Source organism: Caenorhabditis briggsae, assembly GCF_000004555.2.
Source record: "Caenorhabditis briggsae complete genome, chrIV, whole genome shotgun sequence".
Taxonomy (NCBI): Eukaryota; Metazoa; Nematoda; class Chromadorea; order Rhabditida; family Rhabditidae; genus Caenorhabditis; species Caenorhabditis briggsae.
In genome coordinates, this window is record NC_013487.2 from 1,671,090 (window position 1) to 1,688,329 (window position 17,240).

At 36.5% G+C, this 17,240-nt stretch overlaps 2 protein-coding genes across 2 annotated transcripts; both read left to right on the top strand.

Moving 5' to 3' along the window:
* Positions 1-281: 281 nt before the first annotated feature.
* Positions 282-4,996, top strand: CBG13851 (the record flags this gene model as incomplete). Its single annotated transcript, XM_002632541.1, has 8 exons — positions 282-401; positions 2,616-2,747; positions 2,874-3,104; positions 3,637-3,699; positions 3,834-3,922; positions 3,996-4,136; positions 4,594-4,717; positions 4,946-4,996. The coding sequence occupies 8 exons, from the start codon at positions 282-284 to the stop codon at positions 4,994-4,996; spliced, it is 951 nt and encodes a 316-aa protein (XP_002632587.1).
* A 1,267-nt stretch (positions 4,997-6,263) lies between these two features.
* CBG13852 lies at positions 6,264-16,567 on the top strand (the record flags this gene model as incomplete). The annotated part of the gene is made up of 19 exons (XM_002632543.2): positions 6,264-6,347; positions 6,458-6,619; positions 6,965-7,103; positions 7,327-7,442; positions 7,490-7,729; positions 8,653-9,006; positions 11,039-11,212; positions 11,260-11,451; positions 11,868-12,104; positions 12,148-12,396; positions 12,784-13,167; positions 13,214-13,842; positions 14,356-14,619; positions 14,670-14,816; positions 14,861-15,010; positions 15,660-15,806; positions 15,858-16,040; positions 16,092-16,212; positions 16,307-16,567. 19 exons carry the CDS (start codon positions 6,264-6,266, stop codon positions 16,565-16,567), a joined length of 4,233 nt encoding a protein of 1,410 aa, XP_002632589.2.
* Positions 16,568-17,240: the final 673 nt, after the last annotated feature.

The window sequence follows — 17,240 nt, forward strand, 5'->3', positions numbered from 1 at the left end:
AGAAAAATTACTTTTTTTTTCCAAATTACCCTTCTTTTTTTTTCGAAAACCTCAAATTTCGTAACTCTACCCCTTAAGACCCTACGTCACCCAATTTCCCGCCAAAAATCACTGACCCATAAGAAAAATTTTCAAACCGGAAATGGTTACTCAAGATTTCCTGGACCCAATTTCTTCATTTCCCATTTGCTCACGCCAAAATTCGCCTTTGGCTCTCTACAAAAATTTTCCGTCTCGTCCATAAATTGTCGTTAGCGGCGCAAGCATCGCGCAGCATCAATATGGGTGTGGTGCAGACGGAAAATGAGATTCGAGACGAAATGAAAAGAGAATTGACGTTGTTGGTGAATGAAGTGGATCTGATTCCAGAGTTGGAACAAATGTTGGATGAGTTTATTGAGGTGAGTTCTAGGAGCTAGGTGAGTCCTACGTGGTCATTGAACTGCTCCATTTAAGAACCCCTCTTTATATAAAACACATTTAAGATAACAGATATTATAATAGCTGTTTCCGGAAATCTTGTCTCAGAAAATTTATTGTTTCAAAATATTCTTATTTTTTGTCTGTTTTTTCATATTTCAATAGTATTTTCTCAGAATTCCTGTTTCTTACATTTTTAAAAACCCTTGTGATATTAAGTGTCTTCGATGACCGTTTCCAAGTTCATTTTCTAGGCCATATGAAATAAACCGGCATCGGAAGACTCATTAATTCTACCTAGTTTTAGTAAAAAAGTCAACTTCCTGAAACAGCAATCCAAAATTATTCGATTTGCTTAAAATTTTCAGAATATACTAAACGAAAGTAGAGTTTTAATTTTGTAGCTGACAACTTTTGAATACAAGATGAACGAAACGAGATAAGCGGAGTTAATGGTTTGCATTCAATGGTCGTTTTTTTTTCATTTTCTAGGCCATATGTAATACGACACCATCTCCACGTTCATTAATTTTATCTAGTTTTAGTAAGAAAGTCGACTTTGTAATAATTTTGTGGTTGACTTTTCTGCCAAATTTCATTCTGATGAGATACATATGCTGTTTGACACTGAGAAAAGTGTCAAGATTAAGTACTGAAATGGAAGCTGCATGTTTGGATTTGTACAGAAAAGCTGTTAACTAAAAAAAGAAAGCTCCATTTTTGTTCAGTAAACTTTTAAATTTTCAGAGAAATTGAACAATTTTATACTACCATTTTTAAATTTCAAAGTTGGCTGTTCTCCATAGAAAAAAAAGTAAAAATTTGGTATTTTTGCTTCGTTACTGTATCATAAAAACTCTAAAATTTTCGTTATTGTTAAATCGAAAATCACAGTTTCGAATTATGTATTTTACAATCAAAAAGTATCATATAGTGCCTAGGGGGGCAAACTTGGAATCAAAAATTAGTTTCAAAAAATGCAAAAAAAGTTTTACCACAGTGGGGGTCGAACCAGCATAGTCAATCCTAATGAGTCACCCTCTTACCACAACACCACACAACCGATATTTTCCTCTCACGCGGAATTGGTAGAGGAGGGAAGGGGAAGTCGAAATCCCTAGCGCACCGAAATCGGCCCAAGTTTTCAGACAAAGTTTTTCGGCCTGGGAGTGAGATCGGGCTAAAAATTTTTCGTCATCGTATAGAGCATGTCTTAAACTATAAGTATGCAAATTTTGAGCAAATTCTCAACCGTTGTCTAAAAAACCTTCCCTTGTTAGTTGCTATTGTCGAATTAAACATACAGACATAGATTTCTTGGTATGAGAATGATCGCTAGCATCTCTAGAATCTATTTTTCAGCAAAAAAAAACTGAACTCAAACGCGAAAGTAGCTCGAACGAGCCGAAAATCGGAAATATTATGTTTTTGCAGCATTTTTTCGTAGATCAAAAAAAGCTAAAGTTTTCTCAGGTGTCACTTTTTTTAAACCGACAAAACGAATTAAGTTAACTTCAAAAATTTTGAAGTAATACAAAGTTGTTTCGAAAAAAATAAATTTTCAAATTTTCAATTTCTGAAAAGGTGCTTCTTGTTCTATGATTTTATTGAAATGCTGATATCAAAACCAAAACTTGTGACTAAATTGAAACAGTAAATTAATTCTAAAAGTTCATCTCGTATGTATTCGAAATTTCAGGAAAAACTGAAATTTAACTTAAAGGTGGGGGGACAGGAGATTTTACGGGGGATTTTTAGGGCCAGAGTATGCATTCTACCGTGACGGTGTACAACGCTTAATGTCACTCTGCGTACAGCTGTCGTCCTCGCCTTTATGTATGCAATCGGGTGGCCGCGTTCTCTTTGCCCGTGTAGCTCAGTCGGTAGCGGCGCCGCACCCTCAATCATCGCCCCAACAAGTTCAACTCCTCGAGGGGCATATTTAAACGAAATATCGAGAACATTATTTTTTTCATGTCCCCCCACCTTTAATATTTTGAGGAAACATATATTAAAATAATAGGAGCATACCAAAATTTCAAAATTCAGTAAAACATTGAAAATTTTCGGCTTAGTTGTACGACGAAACTTTTTTTTTTGACGAAATTTCGACTGTTTTAGAATCTTAACATATTCAACTGAATTAAAGCAGAGCTTCACTGATAAACTGTTTCTTATCTCCATACTTTTTTCAGAACAAAACATGGAACGAAGACACTGAAGAGCTGTTCCGTCGAGTCGTTTTGAAGCCATTCAAAACGTTGAGAACCGCTTTGTTGGTTGTCGACTTTCAGAATGATTTTGTGTCGGGCAGTTTGAGCATTAAGGTGAGTCATAAGTCCCTCAAGGAATTGGACTTCATTTAAAAATTCTCTGTTCTAAAAACTTCCTAAAAGCGGAACATCCTACTTCCTGCAATTATCTGTCTCACAGCATGTCTTTAACTTTTCCAGGAAGGAGACGCGGAACAAGACCCATTGGAAGCCCTTCCACATGTCAACAATCTTCTTCAAAACTTGAATTGGAATGTCATTGTCTACTCTCAAGATTGGCACCCATCTAATCATATCTCATTTTTTGAGCATGCTAGAAACCCCGACAGAGAATTGGCTCCAGAAGATAAGAGTCGGAAATTGAGACCATTCGATATTGTACGATTTGTGAAGCCAGTTTCTACTATTCAGGTTGGTTACCTATATCCTCACAATCCAGTAAAAAATCTAGTCTTTCCAACCAATATGAATATCATGCAACAGTAAGAAATTGAACGAATGTTAGTTCAAAATGGTCAATCACAGTTCTTTGAAGTTCTAAAATTTTGAAATCCTTGTTTTGGGTCCCGATTGATCAACGGCTTACAGGCGACCCAAGCCAAAGCTTCCAAGTTTTGAGGAATCAGAAGTAGTTTTGAGGAGCGGTTAGAAACAAGGGAACAGAAAAATTTCCAAATAAATACAAATATCCTGAAACTGTGAATATTCGAATTGACAGAGCAATATATTATTTTATGAGCATGTGAATCGGTAAAGAACTTCCATACAATGAAATTAGGTGCTATATATATCTTCAATTTCAGCTCAACACAACCAATTTTTAACATTCGAAAATTTTGACACCCGAGGGTTTTGGGTTATTTTTGGGGTCTGATTGGTCAACGGCGGCTCAACTGGCGGTCCAAGCCGAAAAGCTACAAAATTTCGACATTCTAAATTTCAGGTACTCTACCCGAGTCACTGTATTCAAGGCGGATGGGGATCTCAATTGCATTTGGGTCTTCAGGTGGGACATTTTTCCAAAAAAAAAAAACTAAAATTTCTTTTATGAAACCACCGTCTCATAGTTTCAGAATTTGAAAATCTCAATTTTCTGAAACAGAAAAACTTTTTCCAAAAAAAAAAACAAACGTTTTACAGCGCGTCGAAGGAGCTCACTACATCAAAAAGGGTGCCGATGTGTATGTGGACGCGTATAGCGCATTCAGTGACAATTGTGGAATAAAGCAGTGGGTTTTTTTTGGGTTTTTTTAAAATGACTTTCCTTTAAAATGAGCTAGAATCTTTAACATTTTTTTTCAGATCCGAACTGGAAATGTTGCTGCGTAAAAACGATATAAACGCTGTGATTGGGTGTGGTTTGGCTTATGATATTTGTGTGATGCACACCTTGAAAGACGCATCGAAGCATGGGTTTTTGACTTGTATCGTCAAAAGTGGAAGGTATGAATTTAACGCTGCCTTATCTCAATTCCTGTTAAAGATATCAAAAAGTGGTCAACTGATAAAATATTGCTGATAATCTGATAAATATTTTATCAGTTGACTTATTTTTTTATATTTATATCTCTTCAAGGAACCGAGATAAATCGGGTCAAAGTTAGTAGGACCGACGCGGTCGGCTGCTGAGACCGCGTAGACCGCGTAGACTCGAATAACTTTGACCCAATTTATCTCAATTCCTGTTAGAGATATAAAAAAGTGGTCAACTAAAAAAATATTTCTGAAAAACTGATAAACACTTTATCAATTGAGCACTTTTTGATATCTTTCAAAAGAACCGAGATGAATTGGTACAAAGTAAGATTACTGTTTCGTCAAATTCATATATCCACAAAATGATTTTTCAGTAGATTAATTATTTTTTGTTCTTGCATCTTCAGTCTAAAACTATTTTCAGCAAAGGTCTATCATCGCTAAAAATGGAGGAGGCGAACAAGATGTTTCAAAAAAGGGGCGTGGCCATCATTGATGACGAAATGGCACAATTGATATCCAGAAGAGAGGCGTTTCCAATTGAATGGGTAATTTTTGAATTTTTTTACTTCATAAATTTTTCCACTTCAACAAGTCATTATCTGAATTAGTTTTGAATAATTTCTCACAATCAGTACTAGAAAAAAAAGTATTTTTTTCCATTTCAAAAACTCCTTTTTTAGAACGTTGTAAATAATTAAATCACTAATTTGGTTATCGAGATTCATTGAAAAATTGTCATTTAAAAAAATGAAATCACAATCAATATTTTTTAGATCCGTCTTCTGGTCCATCAGGCAACCAATGAGCTTCATGGGAAGAAATAATTGGATTTCGATTTAAAAAAAAAATTTAATCAAAATTGAACCTTTTATTTTTGGAAGTATACTTATTTACTTCAGGAGAAACATAATAAAAAGTTTGAAAAGTTCACTTTTTCATAAATGATCATTTCTCCTCCGGCTGTTTCAGATTCAGAAGTATTAGTTGAAAATAGTCAACTTTGAAGCCTTAGAAAGTAGTTGAAAATGTTTCGATTTTTTTGAAAATTTCAGAGTATACTTAAAGTTAAAGACAGAACTTCAGTTGACAATTTTCTCATAAAAATCCAAATCCAGAGAATGGGAAACTTTGGCACTTTTCTTGGCCAGATTAATGCTGCTTTATTCGAGGCAAATATAATCCATATCATTATCTAATGAATAACATATTGACAGAAAAACGAGGTTTTCGAAACAGTAGAAATTTTTTTCTGAATTGAGTATATTTTAAAAGAAATATCAAAACGACATACAGCATCACACGATTTCGGTTTCAAAGCTTTTGTAAATTAGATAAAAGCTAATTTTCCTTGTTTCCATCACATGATCGGGCAAAATATGTATGATATTTTGAATTTTTTGGTTAAAAATAGTAAAATTCGAAGTCTTGAAAAAGTAATCCAAAATTTTTCGATTTGTCTGAAAATTTCACAGTCTACTGAGAAAAAATTCTTAAAATTTGTAGTTGTCAATTTTTTTTGTCAAATTCCATTCTGATGAGATATGTGGATTGTAACCAATAAAGTGTCACAATTCAGTATTGGAATAAGTTGTATCACTTTGAAACTGTTTATCTCTCTTTGTTTAATTTGTAGAACAAAATTGCAAATTACAAAAGTAAAGCTCAATTTTTGTTCAGCCTACTCTGAATTATTCAGGACTGTTTTAACAAGACGGTCAGGGTGCAGCAATCAATGACCTAATTTTTCAAATCTTTCTGTATCGTGTGAGAGAGTATTTTAGGATAAGAGACGCAGAGAAAAAACATCCAAAAACGCGCGCGCGAAAAGAGGTCACACCTCTTCTGCCCTACTGCGGATGGCAAAACTTTCTCTGATTTCTCTGCGTCTCTCAGATCATAACAAGCAATTAGCCATGTTGTTGGGTTCTCCAGACAGTGACCCCTATTTTAAATTTGGCACTAACTAGCCAGTAAGTCATGTATCTTATGAGCGGCGCGGTTGCGTCGCGGTCCGTTAGCCATTTTTCCTTGTTCCTTTGTTTCTTTCACTGTCTTGAAAAATACCATTTCAATATAATTTCCAAATTTCAGATGTCGAATTCTCCAGAAAGACACAAAACTCTCAAGCTTTTTGAGCTCCAAAATTCTGACATGAATTACTCGAGGACTCCTACGGTATGTGTTAATTATCTCGGCTGCTATAGGAGTTATCAAAAATTAGTGAACAGTTGACAAATTTTTGACAGCTCTTATAGGAACTGGGATAATCGAGCTTTCTCTTGCAGGGCTCCACGATCGCCGAATGTTTTGGATTGAGACTATGCACAAATTTCTCATTGTTAACAGGAAAACAAAAACAAGGAGCCCAGTTTTTTATCCTGGATCAGAATGATATGGGATGCCAGAAAAATTCACCAGAGCAGTTTAAAAGTTTGGAAAGCTATATGGTAAATTCTTAGTCACATTTTCTTTGACCAACTTTATCTCTCTTGTTGTGAAAGCAATCAAAGAGTGATTTACTGTAAAAAAAAAAGTTAGTAGGGCGACAACGTTGGTGGCTGCGGCTGCGATCGCGTAGCTCAACTCATCTTTAACTTCGACCTAATTTATCTCGCTTCCTGTGAAAGCTATAAAAAAGTGATTAACTGATAAAATGTGGCTGATATTATGCTGAATTTTATTAGTTGACTACTTTTTAATATCTCTTACAGTAACCGAGAAAAATTGAGTCAAAGTTGAGAAGACCCTTCTATTGGAAAGTTGCTCTATTTTAGAAATGCTCATTATTCCAGAAAGTCCACTCCAACAAAAAAATTTATCTTCGCCGCATAAGTTTTACAATAAAAGACCCAGAAATGGATTGTTTTTTGTCGAATGAATTGTCGGATATTGTTGCTCAATTGGCGAAAATTTCAGTGGTGGATCCGGCTGGTGAGTTATTCAATCCATAAAGTTTGAGCCCAATTATCTCGGTTTCTTTAAGTGATATCAAAATTTTTGCAACTGATATAATGTAGCTGATAACAAGACAAAAGTTTCATCAGTTGACACATTTTTGATATCTCTCAAAGGAACCGAAATAATTGAGCTCGAAATGGAAGTATGCGGTGGGCACAGCTTTGTCAACTTGCACAGCTAAATCCAATTTTTTCAGTGGCTGAAAAAATAATCAACAATTTGAAATGCGGCAAACGAATTAAACTACTAAGTCGTAATGATTTGGCACAATGTTTCTGGATGCTGGGTAACTCTGCTCGAGAATGGGTTACGGTGAGTTCTGTCTACTTAATCACTAGACTTGGAATCTCGTTTTTCAGATTGTTCCGGACTTTGAATTCCTGGCTTCGGTCCACGATTACCAAAATGGATATTCAAATCGTGTGCAGTGTCTTGGCCCATCAGCTAAACCGTATGCTTCTCAGTGTCAAGTGGTTCAGTATATTTTCAACGAACTGGTTCTTGGACTCAATTGGAAAGTGATAACTTCGAGAAAGTATAAGCCGAAAGTTATGGAATGCATAAAGGACTTGATTATGGAGTACACTGGATGCGAACGGGTTAGTAAAAAAATTATTTGATGTATACAGTACCATCTAATAACATGTACAAAGTTGTAAAAACAGTACTGTGTGTATTTTTCCTGAGAAATGTTGTCCCATTTGAAACAGTAATTTTTAAAGCAAAATCTTGAAAAACAAAGGTACTAATGAAAACGGTTGAACGACGTCCCAATGAAATTAGAAGGGTTGAATAATATATCTTTCAAGGCATATTGATCATTTTCAAGAGTTTAGAGCTTGGCCAAAATGATGGTACCGATGAAAACAGACCATTGACGGACTAAAACCGGTTGATTTTCTCGACTATCAAGTTTCCAATCACTTTGAAATTTTCAGAAAGAGTAAAGCAAACCTAGATTGAAAACTGCATTTAAAGAATTATTAGAAAATTCGTGGGTTTTCCGATATTTGCCGACCTTTTTTTTTACTTTTTCTGTACAAAAACCGGCCAAGAGGGTTGTCTTTCAAGAATCCAAAAAAAGGAATTTTCAAAAGTTATATTTATGCAAACTTCTCAATCTAGGTCTGTTTTACACCCTCCAAAATTTTGAAAGAGATCGGGAACTTGACAACCAAGCTCCAGACCCCTGATATTGGTCAGAATTGACTTTCCTTGGGTAGTTGTTCAACAGCTTTTGGTCAGCTTTTGGTCCGTCAATTGTCCGTTTTCATTAAACCCATTGTTTTTCTGAACTTTGTGTCCAAAATTACTTTTCAGATTGGAAAACAATTCCTAGGAAAAGCTAAAAAATCAGTTTTACGTCAAGCTTTCCAATCTATTTTTTCCAAAGTTTTGAAAGGGATCGGAAACTTGACAGTCGAGTTTCAGACTCCTGAAAATGGCGAGAATAGCCGATGATTAACTGAAAAAAATGTTCTTGTGTATCTTGTTGACCGGTAGTGTAAGTGAGCATTTTCAGAATTCCTTCATTCCCCTGAACCGTGTCCAAAAACAAATCGAGAGCTTGAAACAACGCTTCCGCATTTTCAACAATCAATGGGATATTGAAAAATTTATGAATTGTCCATGTCGTCAAAAAATTGATGTGGAGTTCTACAAGAAGATCGTCGAGCAGTTTGATCTACCAGAGATCACTATACTCTCCGAATCGCCAATTCCCGTTCCTGCCTGGGTTATTAAAGTGTCTCTGATCACCGGATGGGTCATACAATTCTTTGAAAATGGAGATCCAGATGATATCGTTCTGAAAGAACACATTTCTAATGGTTTCGTTCATTTGATTCCTCAAGAGAGTCAATATATGATGATTTTTGTAAGTTGAGGGGGTTTAAAGGTACAAGGGCCCAAAATCGGGGCTTGGTCCGTCTAAAGAAGATCCTTTGTGCTCTCAGAGGTTTTTGAGATGTTTTAAAAACGAAATTGAATTGAAAATGCCTAAAAAATTAATCCTCATTTTACAAAACTACCGTAATCCTCAAATTCTCAAAACTACCGTAATCCTAATTTTAGAAAACTACCGTAATCCATAAAACAAAAATCGTAATTCTAAGATTTTCAAAACTACCGAAATCCTCAATTTGCTAAATAAACTACTGTAGTACTTATTTTAGAAAACCACCGTAATCCTCAAATTCTCAAAACTACCATTTTAAAAGATTACCGTAATCCTCATTTTAGAGAGCTACCGTAATCATCAAATTCCATAGAAAGCTACCGTAATTCTTGATTTGGAAAGTCTACCGTAATCCTAATTTTAGAAAACTACCGTAATCTATATTTCAGAAAAATACCGTAATTCTCAAATGTCAATTTTTGAAAGGATATATTTTTAAAAGTTTTCTAGGCCCACCATGGGTAGGCAAGCACGCGAAGTGCGCCAAGCCAACATTGACACTTGAATTTTGAATTCAATTATCTCGGTTCCTGTGAGAAATATCAAAAATGTGTCAACTGATTAAATGTTAGAAATGTTATTCTAAACATTTTATTAGTTGACAAATTTTCGATATATTAGGTTGGCGGGAAAGTCTTTGTCACTTTTTCAATAGTTTATTTCTCAAAGAAAAAATAACCGAATAATTAATTATATTGTCCATCATTATCAACAACATGTCTCCAACGTTCCCTCAATTTATGGATTCCATTGCGGTAGAATCCAGCCGGGCGTGAGGCAAAGTATTGTTTGAGTGCCGCTTCGACCGCTCCACGGGAATTGAAGCTTCTTCCTTCGAAGGCACGTGTCATATCGCCAAATAACCAATAGTCGGAAGGAGCAAGATCAGGAGAATACGGGGGGTGAGGGAGAACATTCCATCCATATCCATCAGCTCCTGCTTCACTTGTTTCGAAACATGTGGGCGAGCGTTATCATGTTGATAGTACACTTTCTTGTCTTTCAGGGCCGAACGGTCGACTGCTTTCTTGAGGTTTCGTAGTTGAGTAGTGTAGAGGTCTCCAGTTATTGTTTTGCCCTCGGGCAGAAGTTCCCAGTAGATGGGGCCGTCCACTCCCCACCACACAGAGAGCATAACTTTTTTCGGATGAAGGCCGGGTTTGGGGACATCCTGTGGGCTCTCTCCTTCTCCAACCCACTGGGATTTCCTGTGGTGATTATCGTAGAAGACCCACTTCTCATCTCCGGTTATTAGCCGGTCCAGCCATCGATCGCCCGCGTGGAGAGTGAGAAGAGTAATCGAATCGTCGACTCGGCGGTCAAGGTTGGCTTGAGTCAGGTGATGAGGTATGAATCGACCAAAAAGTTTTCTCATTCCAAGAGACTTCAAACCTTCAAGGACTGTGCTATGGTGAACTCCGAATGTGACAGCTAGTTCACGGCTAGATTGAAATGGATCCGATTGCAATGCGTGCTTCAGCTTGTCCAAATCCAACTCACGGGGTCTCCCAGAGCGATCCTTTTCATCGAGCGAGAAGTCATCTTTTTCGAAACGATGGAACCAATTGCGAATAGTATTGTAGTGAGGGGCATGTGTGTTGTACACATTCTTCAAGAAAGTTTCCGAATCCTTCATCGTGGTGTGAGATAGGAAGAGGTAAATCAAAACATGTCTGATGTGAATAGCAGTGGGAACAAACATATCGTTTCAATTACAGATGAGGAGCAGGGAAGGAAATGGGGACTTATTTATATGGAAGGTTCTTATCACCTTGTTATTCACTAGAGTCGATATCATACACAGCCTCCATATACGAGAACAGTGATTAAACAAACAGAGTGACAAAGACTTTCCCGCCAACCTAATATCTCATAGGAACAGAGAAAACTGACGTTAAAGAAAGAATACCATTGCCTTACTTTAACTTATTACCTTTAACGTTTTTTTCAGACAGAGGAAGCCACCAACGAAAACCCAACATTCTTCAAATGGAATACTTCCAACGACACGAAACAGCAACAGAATACGAAGACCAAGAAGCAAGGTCCCTCACACAAGAACACCAAACTTCTAGACCACCGAGACGTCCGAGGCAGATACCTCAGTATGGATCAATCTTCAGAGGTTTTTATCTTCAGAGATTTTAATGAAATTCTCTTTAAAATTTATAGATTCATTGGTTTTACCAGTTCAACGACACGGACTATACCAACAATCGGCATTTTGTCGACTTCAAGAATCAAAAGAAGATGAAATACTTTGTGATCGATGAAAGAACAATGTGGATGTTTATAGAGCTCAAGAAAGCTTTGAATCCGGAATTCGATGAGTCGATTTGTTGCACTGATTTTAGGACCTATGTGGTAAGTGTTGGGATTATTGACATTTGAAAATACAGTACCAGATATACAAAAACGTATTTTTAGTTGATTTTTGGTCACTTTGGTGTCTTTCAGAAATTGGCAAATAGCAGAAGAACTAGGGATTTTCGAAAAATTCAGTAAATTCAGCATTTTCAATCTAGGTCTGTTTTACACTATCCGAAATTTTCAAAATGACTGGAAACTTGACAGTCGAGCTCCAGTCTTCTGAAAATTGTCATAATTGGGCTGTCGTTCAAAAGTTTTTGGTCCGTCAATGGTCCGTTTTCATTGGACTCGTCGTTTTTTCAAAGAAATACTGTTTCAATTTGGACAAATCCGTTTTCGTTATTTCAGAAAGTTGTTCAATCATTAAATTAGATCGAAAAATCAAAATGCTCTATTCATCTTTCTTCCAGATGATCACAGGAATAACTAACTTTGTTGTCCGAGTGTTTGAAGAGGATAATGACTCATTATTGATCGTTGATGAAGTGTACGATGTCATGCAAGAAGTTTTGCGAATTCAAGGAACACTTGAAGCTCTAAAAGAAGAATTCATTAGTCGTCGTAGCCAGGAATCAAGCCAGCTAATCAACCTTCCAATGTTTATCGATCTTCTGGAACAATTCGATATAGACAAAAGCCGTATTACTGTAAGTAATCTACTGTCAGCAACTAGCTATAAGCTCTTTTCAGCTCATCCCAGACTTCATTGAAAAACACCGAAAACCAAATCGGAAAGATCATTTGTCTACTCCGATCACTACCTTGGATCCTACTGGGATTCGAGTAATGCGTTATAAGGAGTATATATTCCAGTTGTTGCAATCAATAATTGTTGGGATCAATTGGAAATCTGTTTTGGAGTCAGCTGGGCTGAAAGCAGTTCGAGAGTTTAAGAAAATGTTTATGACTTATTTGGATGATGTGAAGAGTGCGGATAGAGTGAGTTTGAATGGTATGAACATTCTGACTTGACAGTGTAGATGCGCACTCAGCACGTTTCCTTTGAACTTTATTATCTCGGTTCCTATAAGATATATCAAAAAATAGTCCACTAACAAAATGTTGCTGATACTATGAGGAACATCTTATCAGTTGAAAACGGAAAAACGGAAAATGAGATAAATTGAGTCGAAGTTAATAGGACTGACGCGGTCGGAGGCGGCGGCTGCAGTTGCGTAGCTCAACTCATCTCTAGCTTTGACAAAATTAATTGTGGTTACAGTAATAGATATCGAAAATGTGCCAACTGATAAAATGTTGGAGTTATTGCGATAAATAATTTATCAGTTTGAACCTTTTTGATATCCCTTTAAAGTATTTTTCCAGTACGACTTGTTCACCCGAGACGAAATTGATGAAACGAAAGAGCAGTTCAGAAACCACTGCGTGTTTTGGAATGCTCCACCTCGAGTGAAATGGATGAAGTCTTTCGGAAATCTTGGAACTATTTCTCTTAAAGAATTCAATGAAGAAACTCGAAAACTTCAATTGCCAACAATTCGAGAAAATTTGAAAGAACTCGAATCGCTTGAAGTCCGGGAGGCAAGACTTTTGTTGCTCGTTTTTTCAGTAATTCAATTTTATCAAAGCGATGAAACTACGGTGGAAATTATGGATTCAGGAAAGTTGGTTGAACAGCAAAAATCGATGTTGAATGAAATCACGAAACGAATGGCTTGGGAAGAAGCTGATAATTTCAATCTGAAATTGGTATGACCCATTTTTCGGCAAAAAATTTGTAGTTTGCGATTTTCAGAAAAAAATCGCTAATAATTTGGAACACTTAACTTCAGTTAAAAATCCTGTTATGGACACAATGGTCATGAAATCCAAGAATCTAATAACTATTGGTCATACGGATCAAGATGAGTCTTTTAAATCAGACGAATTCATAGATAATAAGGAAAATGCTCCAGTGGAAGCTTTAAAGGAACATCAAGAACTGAGGATCCCTGAAACTCTATCCGAGTCGAGAGCTACACTGACTGAATTGGTTCATAAGTCAGGTATGAATGTGACCATTCATGAAGACGATCTTGACAAACAAATGGAGCAATTGGCATTAAATGGACAGGAGACTGAAAGCCATTCAAAACAGTTTTGGGATTCTAGAGGCAGAATTTCGAAATTCGCGAAAATCTATCTCGAATGGATGAAAAGGCAAGATCTAGAGAGAAGGCAAAACAAGGCATGTGATGAACTGAGGTTAGATAAAGTGAACTCTGAAATCACGGGAATGTTGAGAAGTGCTACGGAACAGTTGTCAAAGGCTAACGAGACGATTCAGAAGTTGGAACATGAGAGAAAGATGTTGATGGTAGAGATTCATCAAATATGGGAAGAATCGAAAAATGATAAGAGAATACTGATGATGGCAAATGTGAAGTGAGTTTTTTTTCAAATTTTTTAAAGGAGTGGGGGGAGGAAGGTGAAAGTACATACGACATCAGAAAATATGTATTTGAAGGGAACTTTCAATTGTTTCTAGAGTTTCTAGAGATCGCCAGAAGGCCCGAGGTTGCCGTGGATCTTGGGGCCGGCCCTTCAATTAAGGAGAACCTTAGGAAATGGCAGAGAAAGATGCCAGCACTGCAGTGATGGGAGGAATTTCCGTTTCCGTTTCCGTTTCCGTTTCCGTTTCCGTTTCCGTTTCCGTAAAAGTAAACTCATATTTCCGTTTCCGTTTCCGTTTTCCGGAAAAACCACCATTTTTTACAGCGGAAACGGAAAAAATTCAAAAAACAAGCTGAACAAAATTCCTTTTCCGTTTCCGTTTCCGTTTTTCGCGGAGAAAAATTTCCGTTTCCGTTTTCCGTACTTCGAAAAAATGCGTTTCCTCCCATCACTGCAGCACTGTAACGCCAAATAAAACTTCTCTTACGAAACCTATAATTTCAGCTACGACCGTTCGCAAAAGGAGCTGAGTGACTTGATCGTTATTATCAATAACAAAGAAAAGGAAGAGGAAGAAAGAGTGAGAGCGATGAAAAAACTAGAGGAGACCAATAAGAAGCTAAGAGAAGAGAACAAAACGTTGTTAAAGGAAAACAAATCGCTGATAAGAGAGCTGGATCTGCAGAAGGATGAAGCTGATAAGACAGTGAAGAGAGCAAACGAGGAGTTGGTAAAGAAGCACAGGCAATTGTTGAAAGAGCAGGAAAGGTGAATTTGAAAAATCCTAAATAGTGCTAAAATTTAAAAAATCTTTTCAGAACTGCTGCATTGGAATTAGAGCTGAAGGACATGAATGTGGGACTTGAGTATAGAGAGCAGGAGATTAAAGAAGGAGATGAGAAACTGAAGAGGGAAAAGAAAATGGCAAGAAAAGCAAGAGAGGAGCTTGATGAGCAGATCAGAAAGTGAGTTGAATTGTATTTTTTATTTATAAGCTAAATTATTTTAGAACAAGAGAATCGGATTGGAAATTGAAGGAGGCCAATGAGCGGATGGAAAAAGTCGTAAAAGAGAAGAATGTAGAAATTCAGAGAATTCGAGAAGAATTGAACTACAAGTGGCTAGTGGAGCATAACAAGGCAAAGGAGGAGATGAGGAAGTAAGTTTTGTCTCCTTAGTTTGCTAGAATTCCATTATAACCTAAATTGTGATCTTCGAATTAGGCGCCCTCTTGTGGCTGCAACTGCGCCCACCGAATCATAAACAGTTCGGTGCAAAACTCAGCTTAAACTCAAAATTTGAATTCCAATTAAAATATAAAAAATATTAGAAATGAAATAGGCATACAAAATGATATATAACCCGTCTATGTTTTATAGCCCAGTTTTGAACCAGAACCCTTCAAATAGTAGCGGCCTCCCCAAAATCGACCCGACTAGCTCTTCTTTACTGCCTCTGCTTCAAATTCGAGCATTTTGCTTCAGTTTAAGTTTTAAGTCATTTTGTAGCTCTTTTCAAGTTCTACTTTTTACTTTTCAATTTGGAAAAAAACATCCAGTTTGGTCAAGTTATGCGTTTTCTATGCCAACAAACCACTAAATTGCTCTGTTAACTTTGACTTACTTTATCTCGGTTTCTGTGAAAGATGTCAAAAAATGATTTTTAAAAATCTGTTGCTGACAACATAATGAACATTTTATCAGTTGACCGCTTTTTGATAACTTTCACAGGAACCGAGAAAAATTGAATCAAAGTTGTGTCCTTCTGTTATGATGGCAATTCTTCATCCAAAAGAAATTAATTTTCAGAGCCTCCGAAGCTGAAAGCAAAGCTCGACAGCTGATGATAGAGAGGGAGAAAATTCTGGAACAGTCTAATCGATTTGGATCCAGTTCTCCAGTTCAAGAAGCAGTTTATAGAGAGCGCAATCGAGCTTTGAATCTTGAGCTTAAGCAGTGAGTTTGATTTTTTTTGTAAGCAAGGTTTTCATACGGGAACGTTTACAGTAAGAAAGACGAGATCGCGCACTTGAAAAACCGAATTCGAGAACTCTCTGATTCTTCAGGATCTCCGCCACAAGTTAACCATCATGTTCAAGACCCAAAAGTCCATCTGGAAAAGTTCGAAAAGATGAAGAAGGATTTTCAGGAGGATAACGATTTAAAGGCTAAAAGAATGCAAATTGAGCGGTTGGTGGAATTCTCAGAAGTTTCAAAAACTATCTAGTTGATTGTTTTCAGCCTCATCCATGCCACGGATTCTAATGAAACGCGAGCAATTGCCATCTCCGAGTTGGATCGGTATGATGAGTCCATTGAAGCTTATCAAGATGTATTGCAGTTTAATATTCTGAAAATCAAGGTACAGTAACCTTTATCTGTTAATTGGTCTAACTTGGTCCAACCAAACTGCATACATATGTACCATCTGACTCTCATTCGTCCTAAATTTTCAGATCACCAAAGATCCATCCGACTGTCTTCCATTCCCTTCTTTTCCTGAGTTATCTTCAAAATTCATAGATGCAGAGAAAAGCCAATGGGAGAAGCCAACATTCGGAGAGAAGGATTGTGCAGTTTGCTTCGACGAGATCCATAAAAATGAGCGTATCAGCACATGTCCAAACCGGAAATGTTTTCCAAAGTATCATCAAAAATGCTATAAGAAAGCCATGGAGACTAGAGCCGTCTGTCCATATTGTCAAACTTCGTGCTAGAAAGTATCAGATGGAAATTGAATAAGCTTTAATAGCAAATGTTTTATATTAGTTTTGTCGTCGGTCCTAATTGAAGATCTCGATGTTTTATTGTCATTTTTGCAAGTAAATGTTCGAGTTATATATTCTTTTTTTAATTGATTGAAATAAATAATTGAAGGCATATATCTGATTTCTCGAAATTTTCACTGATTCATCTTGTTAACTAAACGAGTTATGTTATTTTTGGGACAGTAGTGGAAAAATATTGGAATGTTGACAAGGTTTATTGAAAAAGATTTCCAAAACTATTTTTTTCCTACTTGTAATCCTGGAAAAAATGTAAAATTGTCTTCCCTCTCTTCACAAGACAAGAAAAAATGAGAACGATTTTTTGCACATCTCCTCCACTTCTTTCCCTCTTCTTCTCCCACACTATTTCTCATTTTCTTCCCTCCCCAATACTGTTTATCATTCATAAAAATTGTTATTTTTCCAATTTCTCATGTGCTGAGAAAAAAAAATATGGTGAAGAAAATTAAAAAATAGCAAATTTTATGAATTTCTCATAAACAATAAAACTACGCTAAGCCTATCTTTGAGCTAATTTATCACGTTTCTTGTGAAAGATATCAAAAAGAAATCAACTGATAAAATGTTTGCGATAAAATGATAAATACTTTATCAATTGACC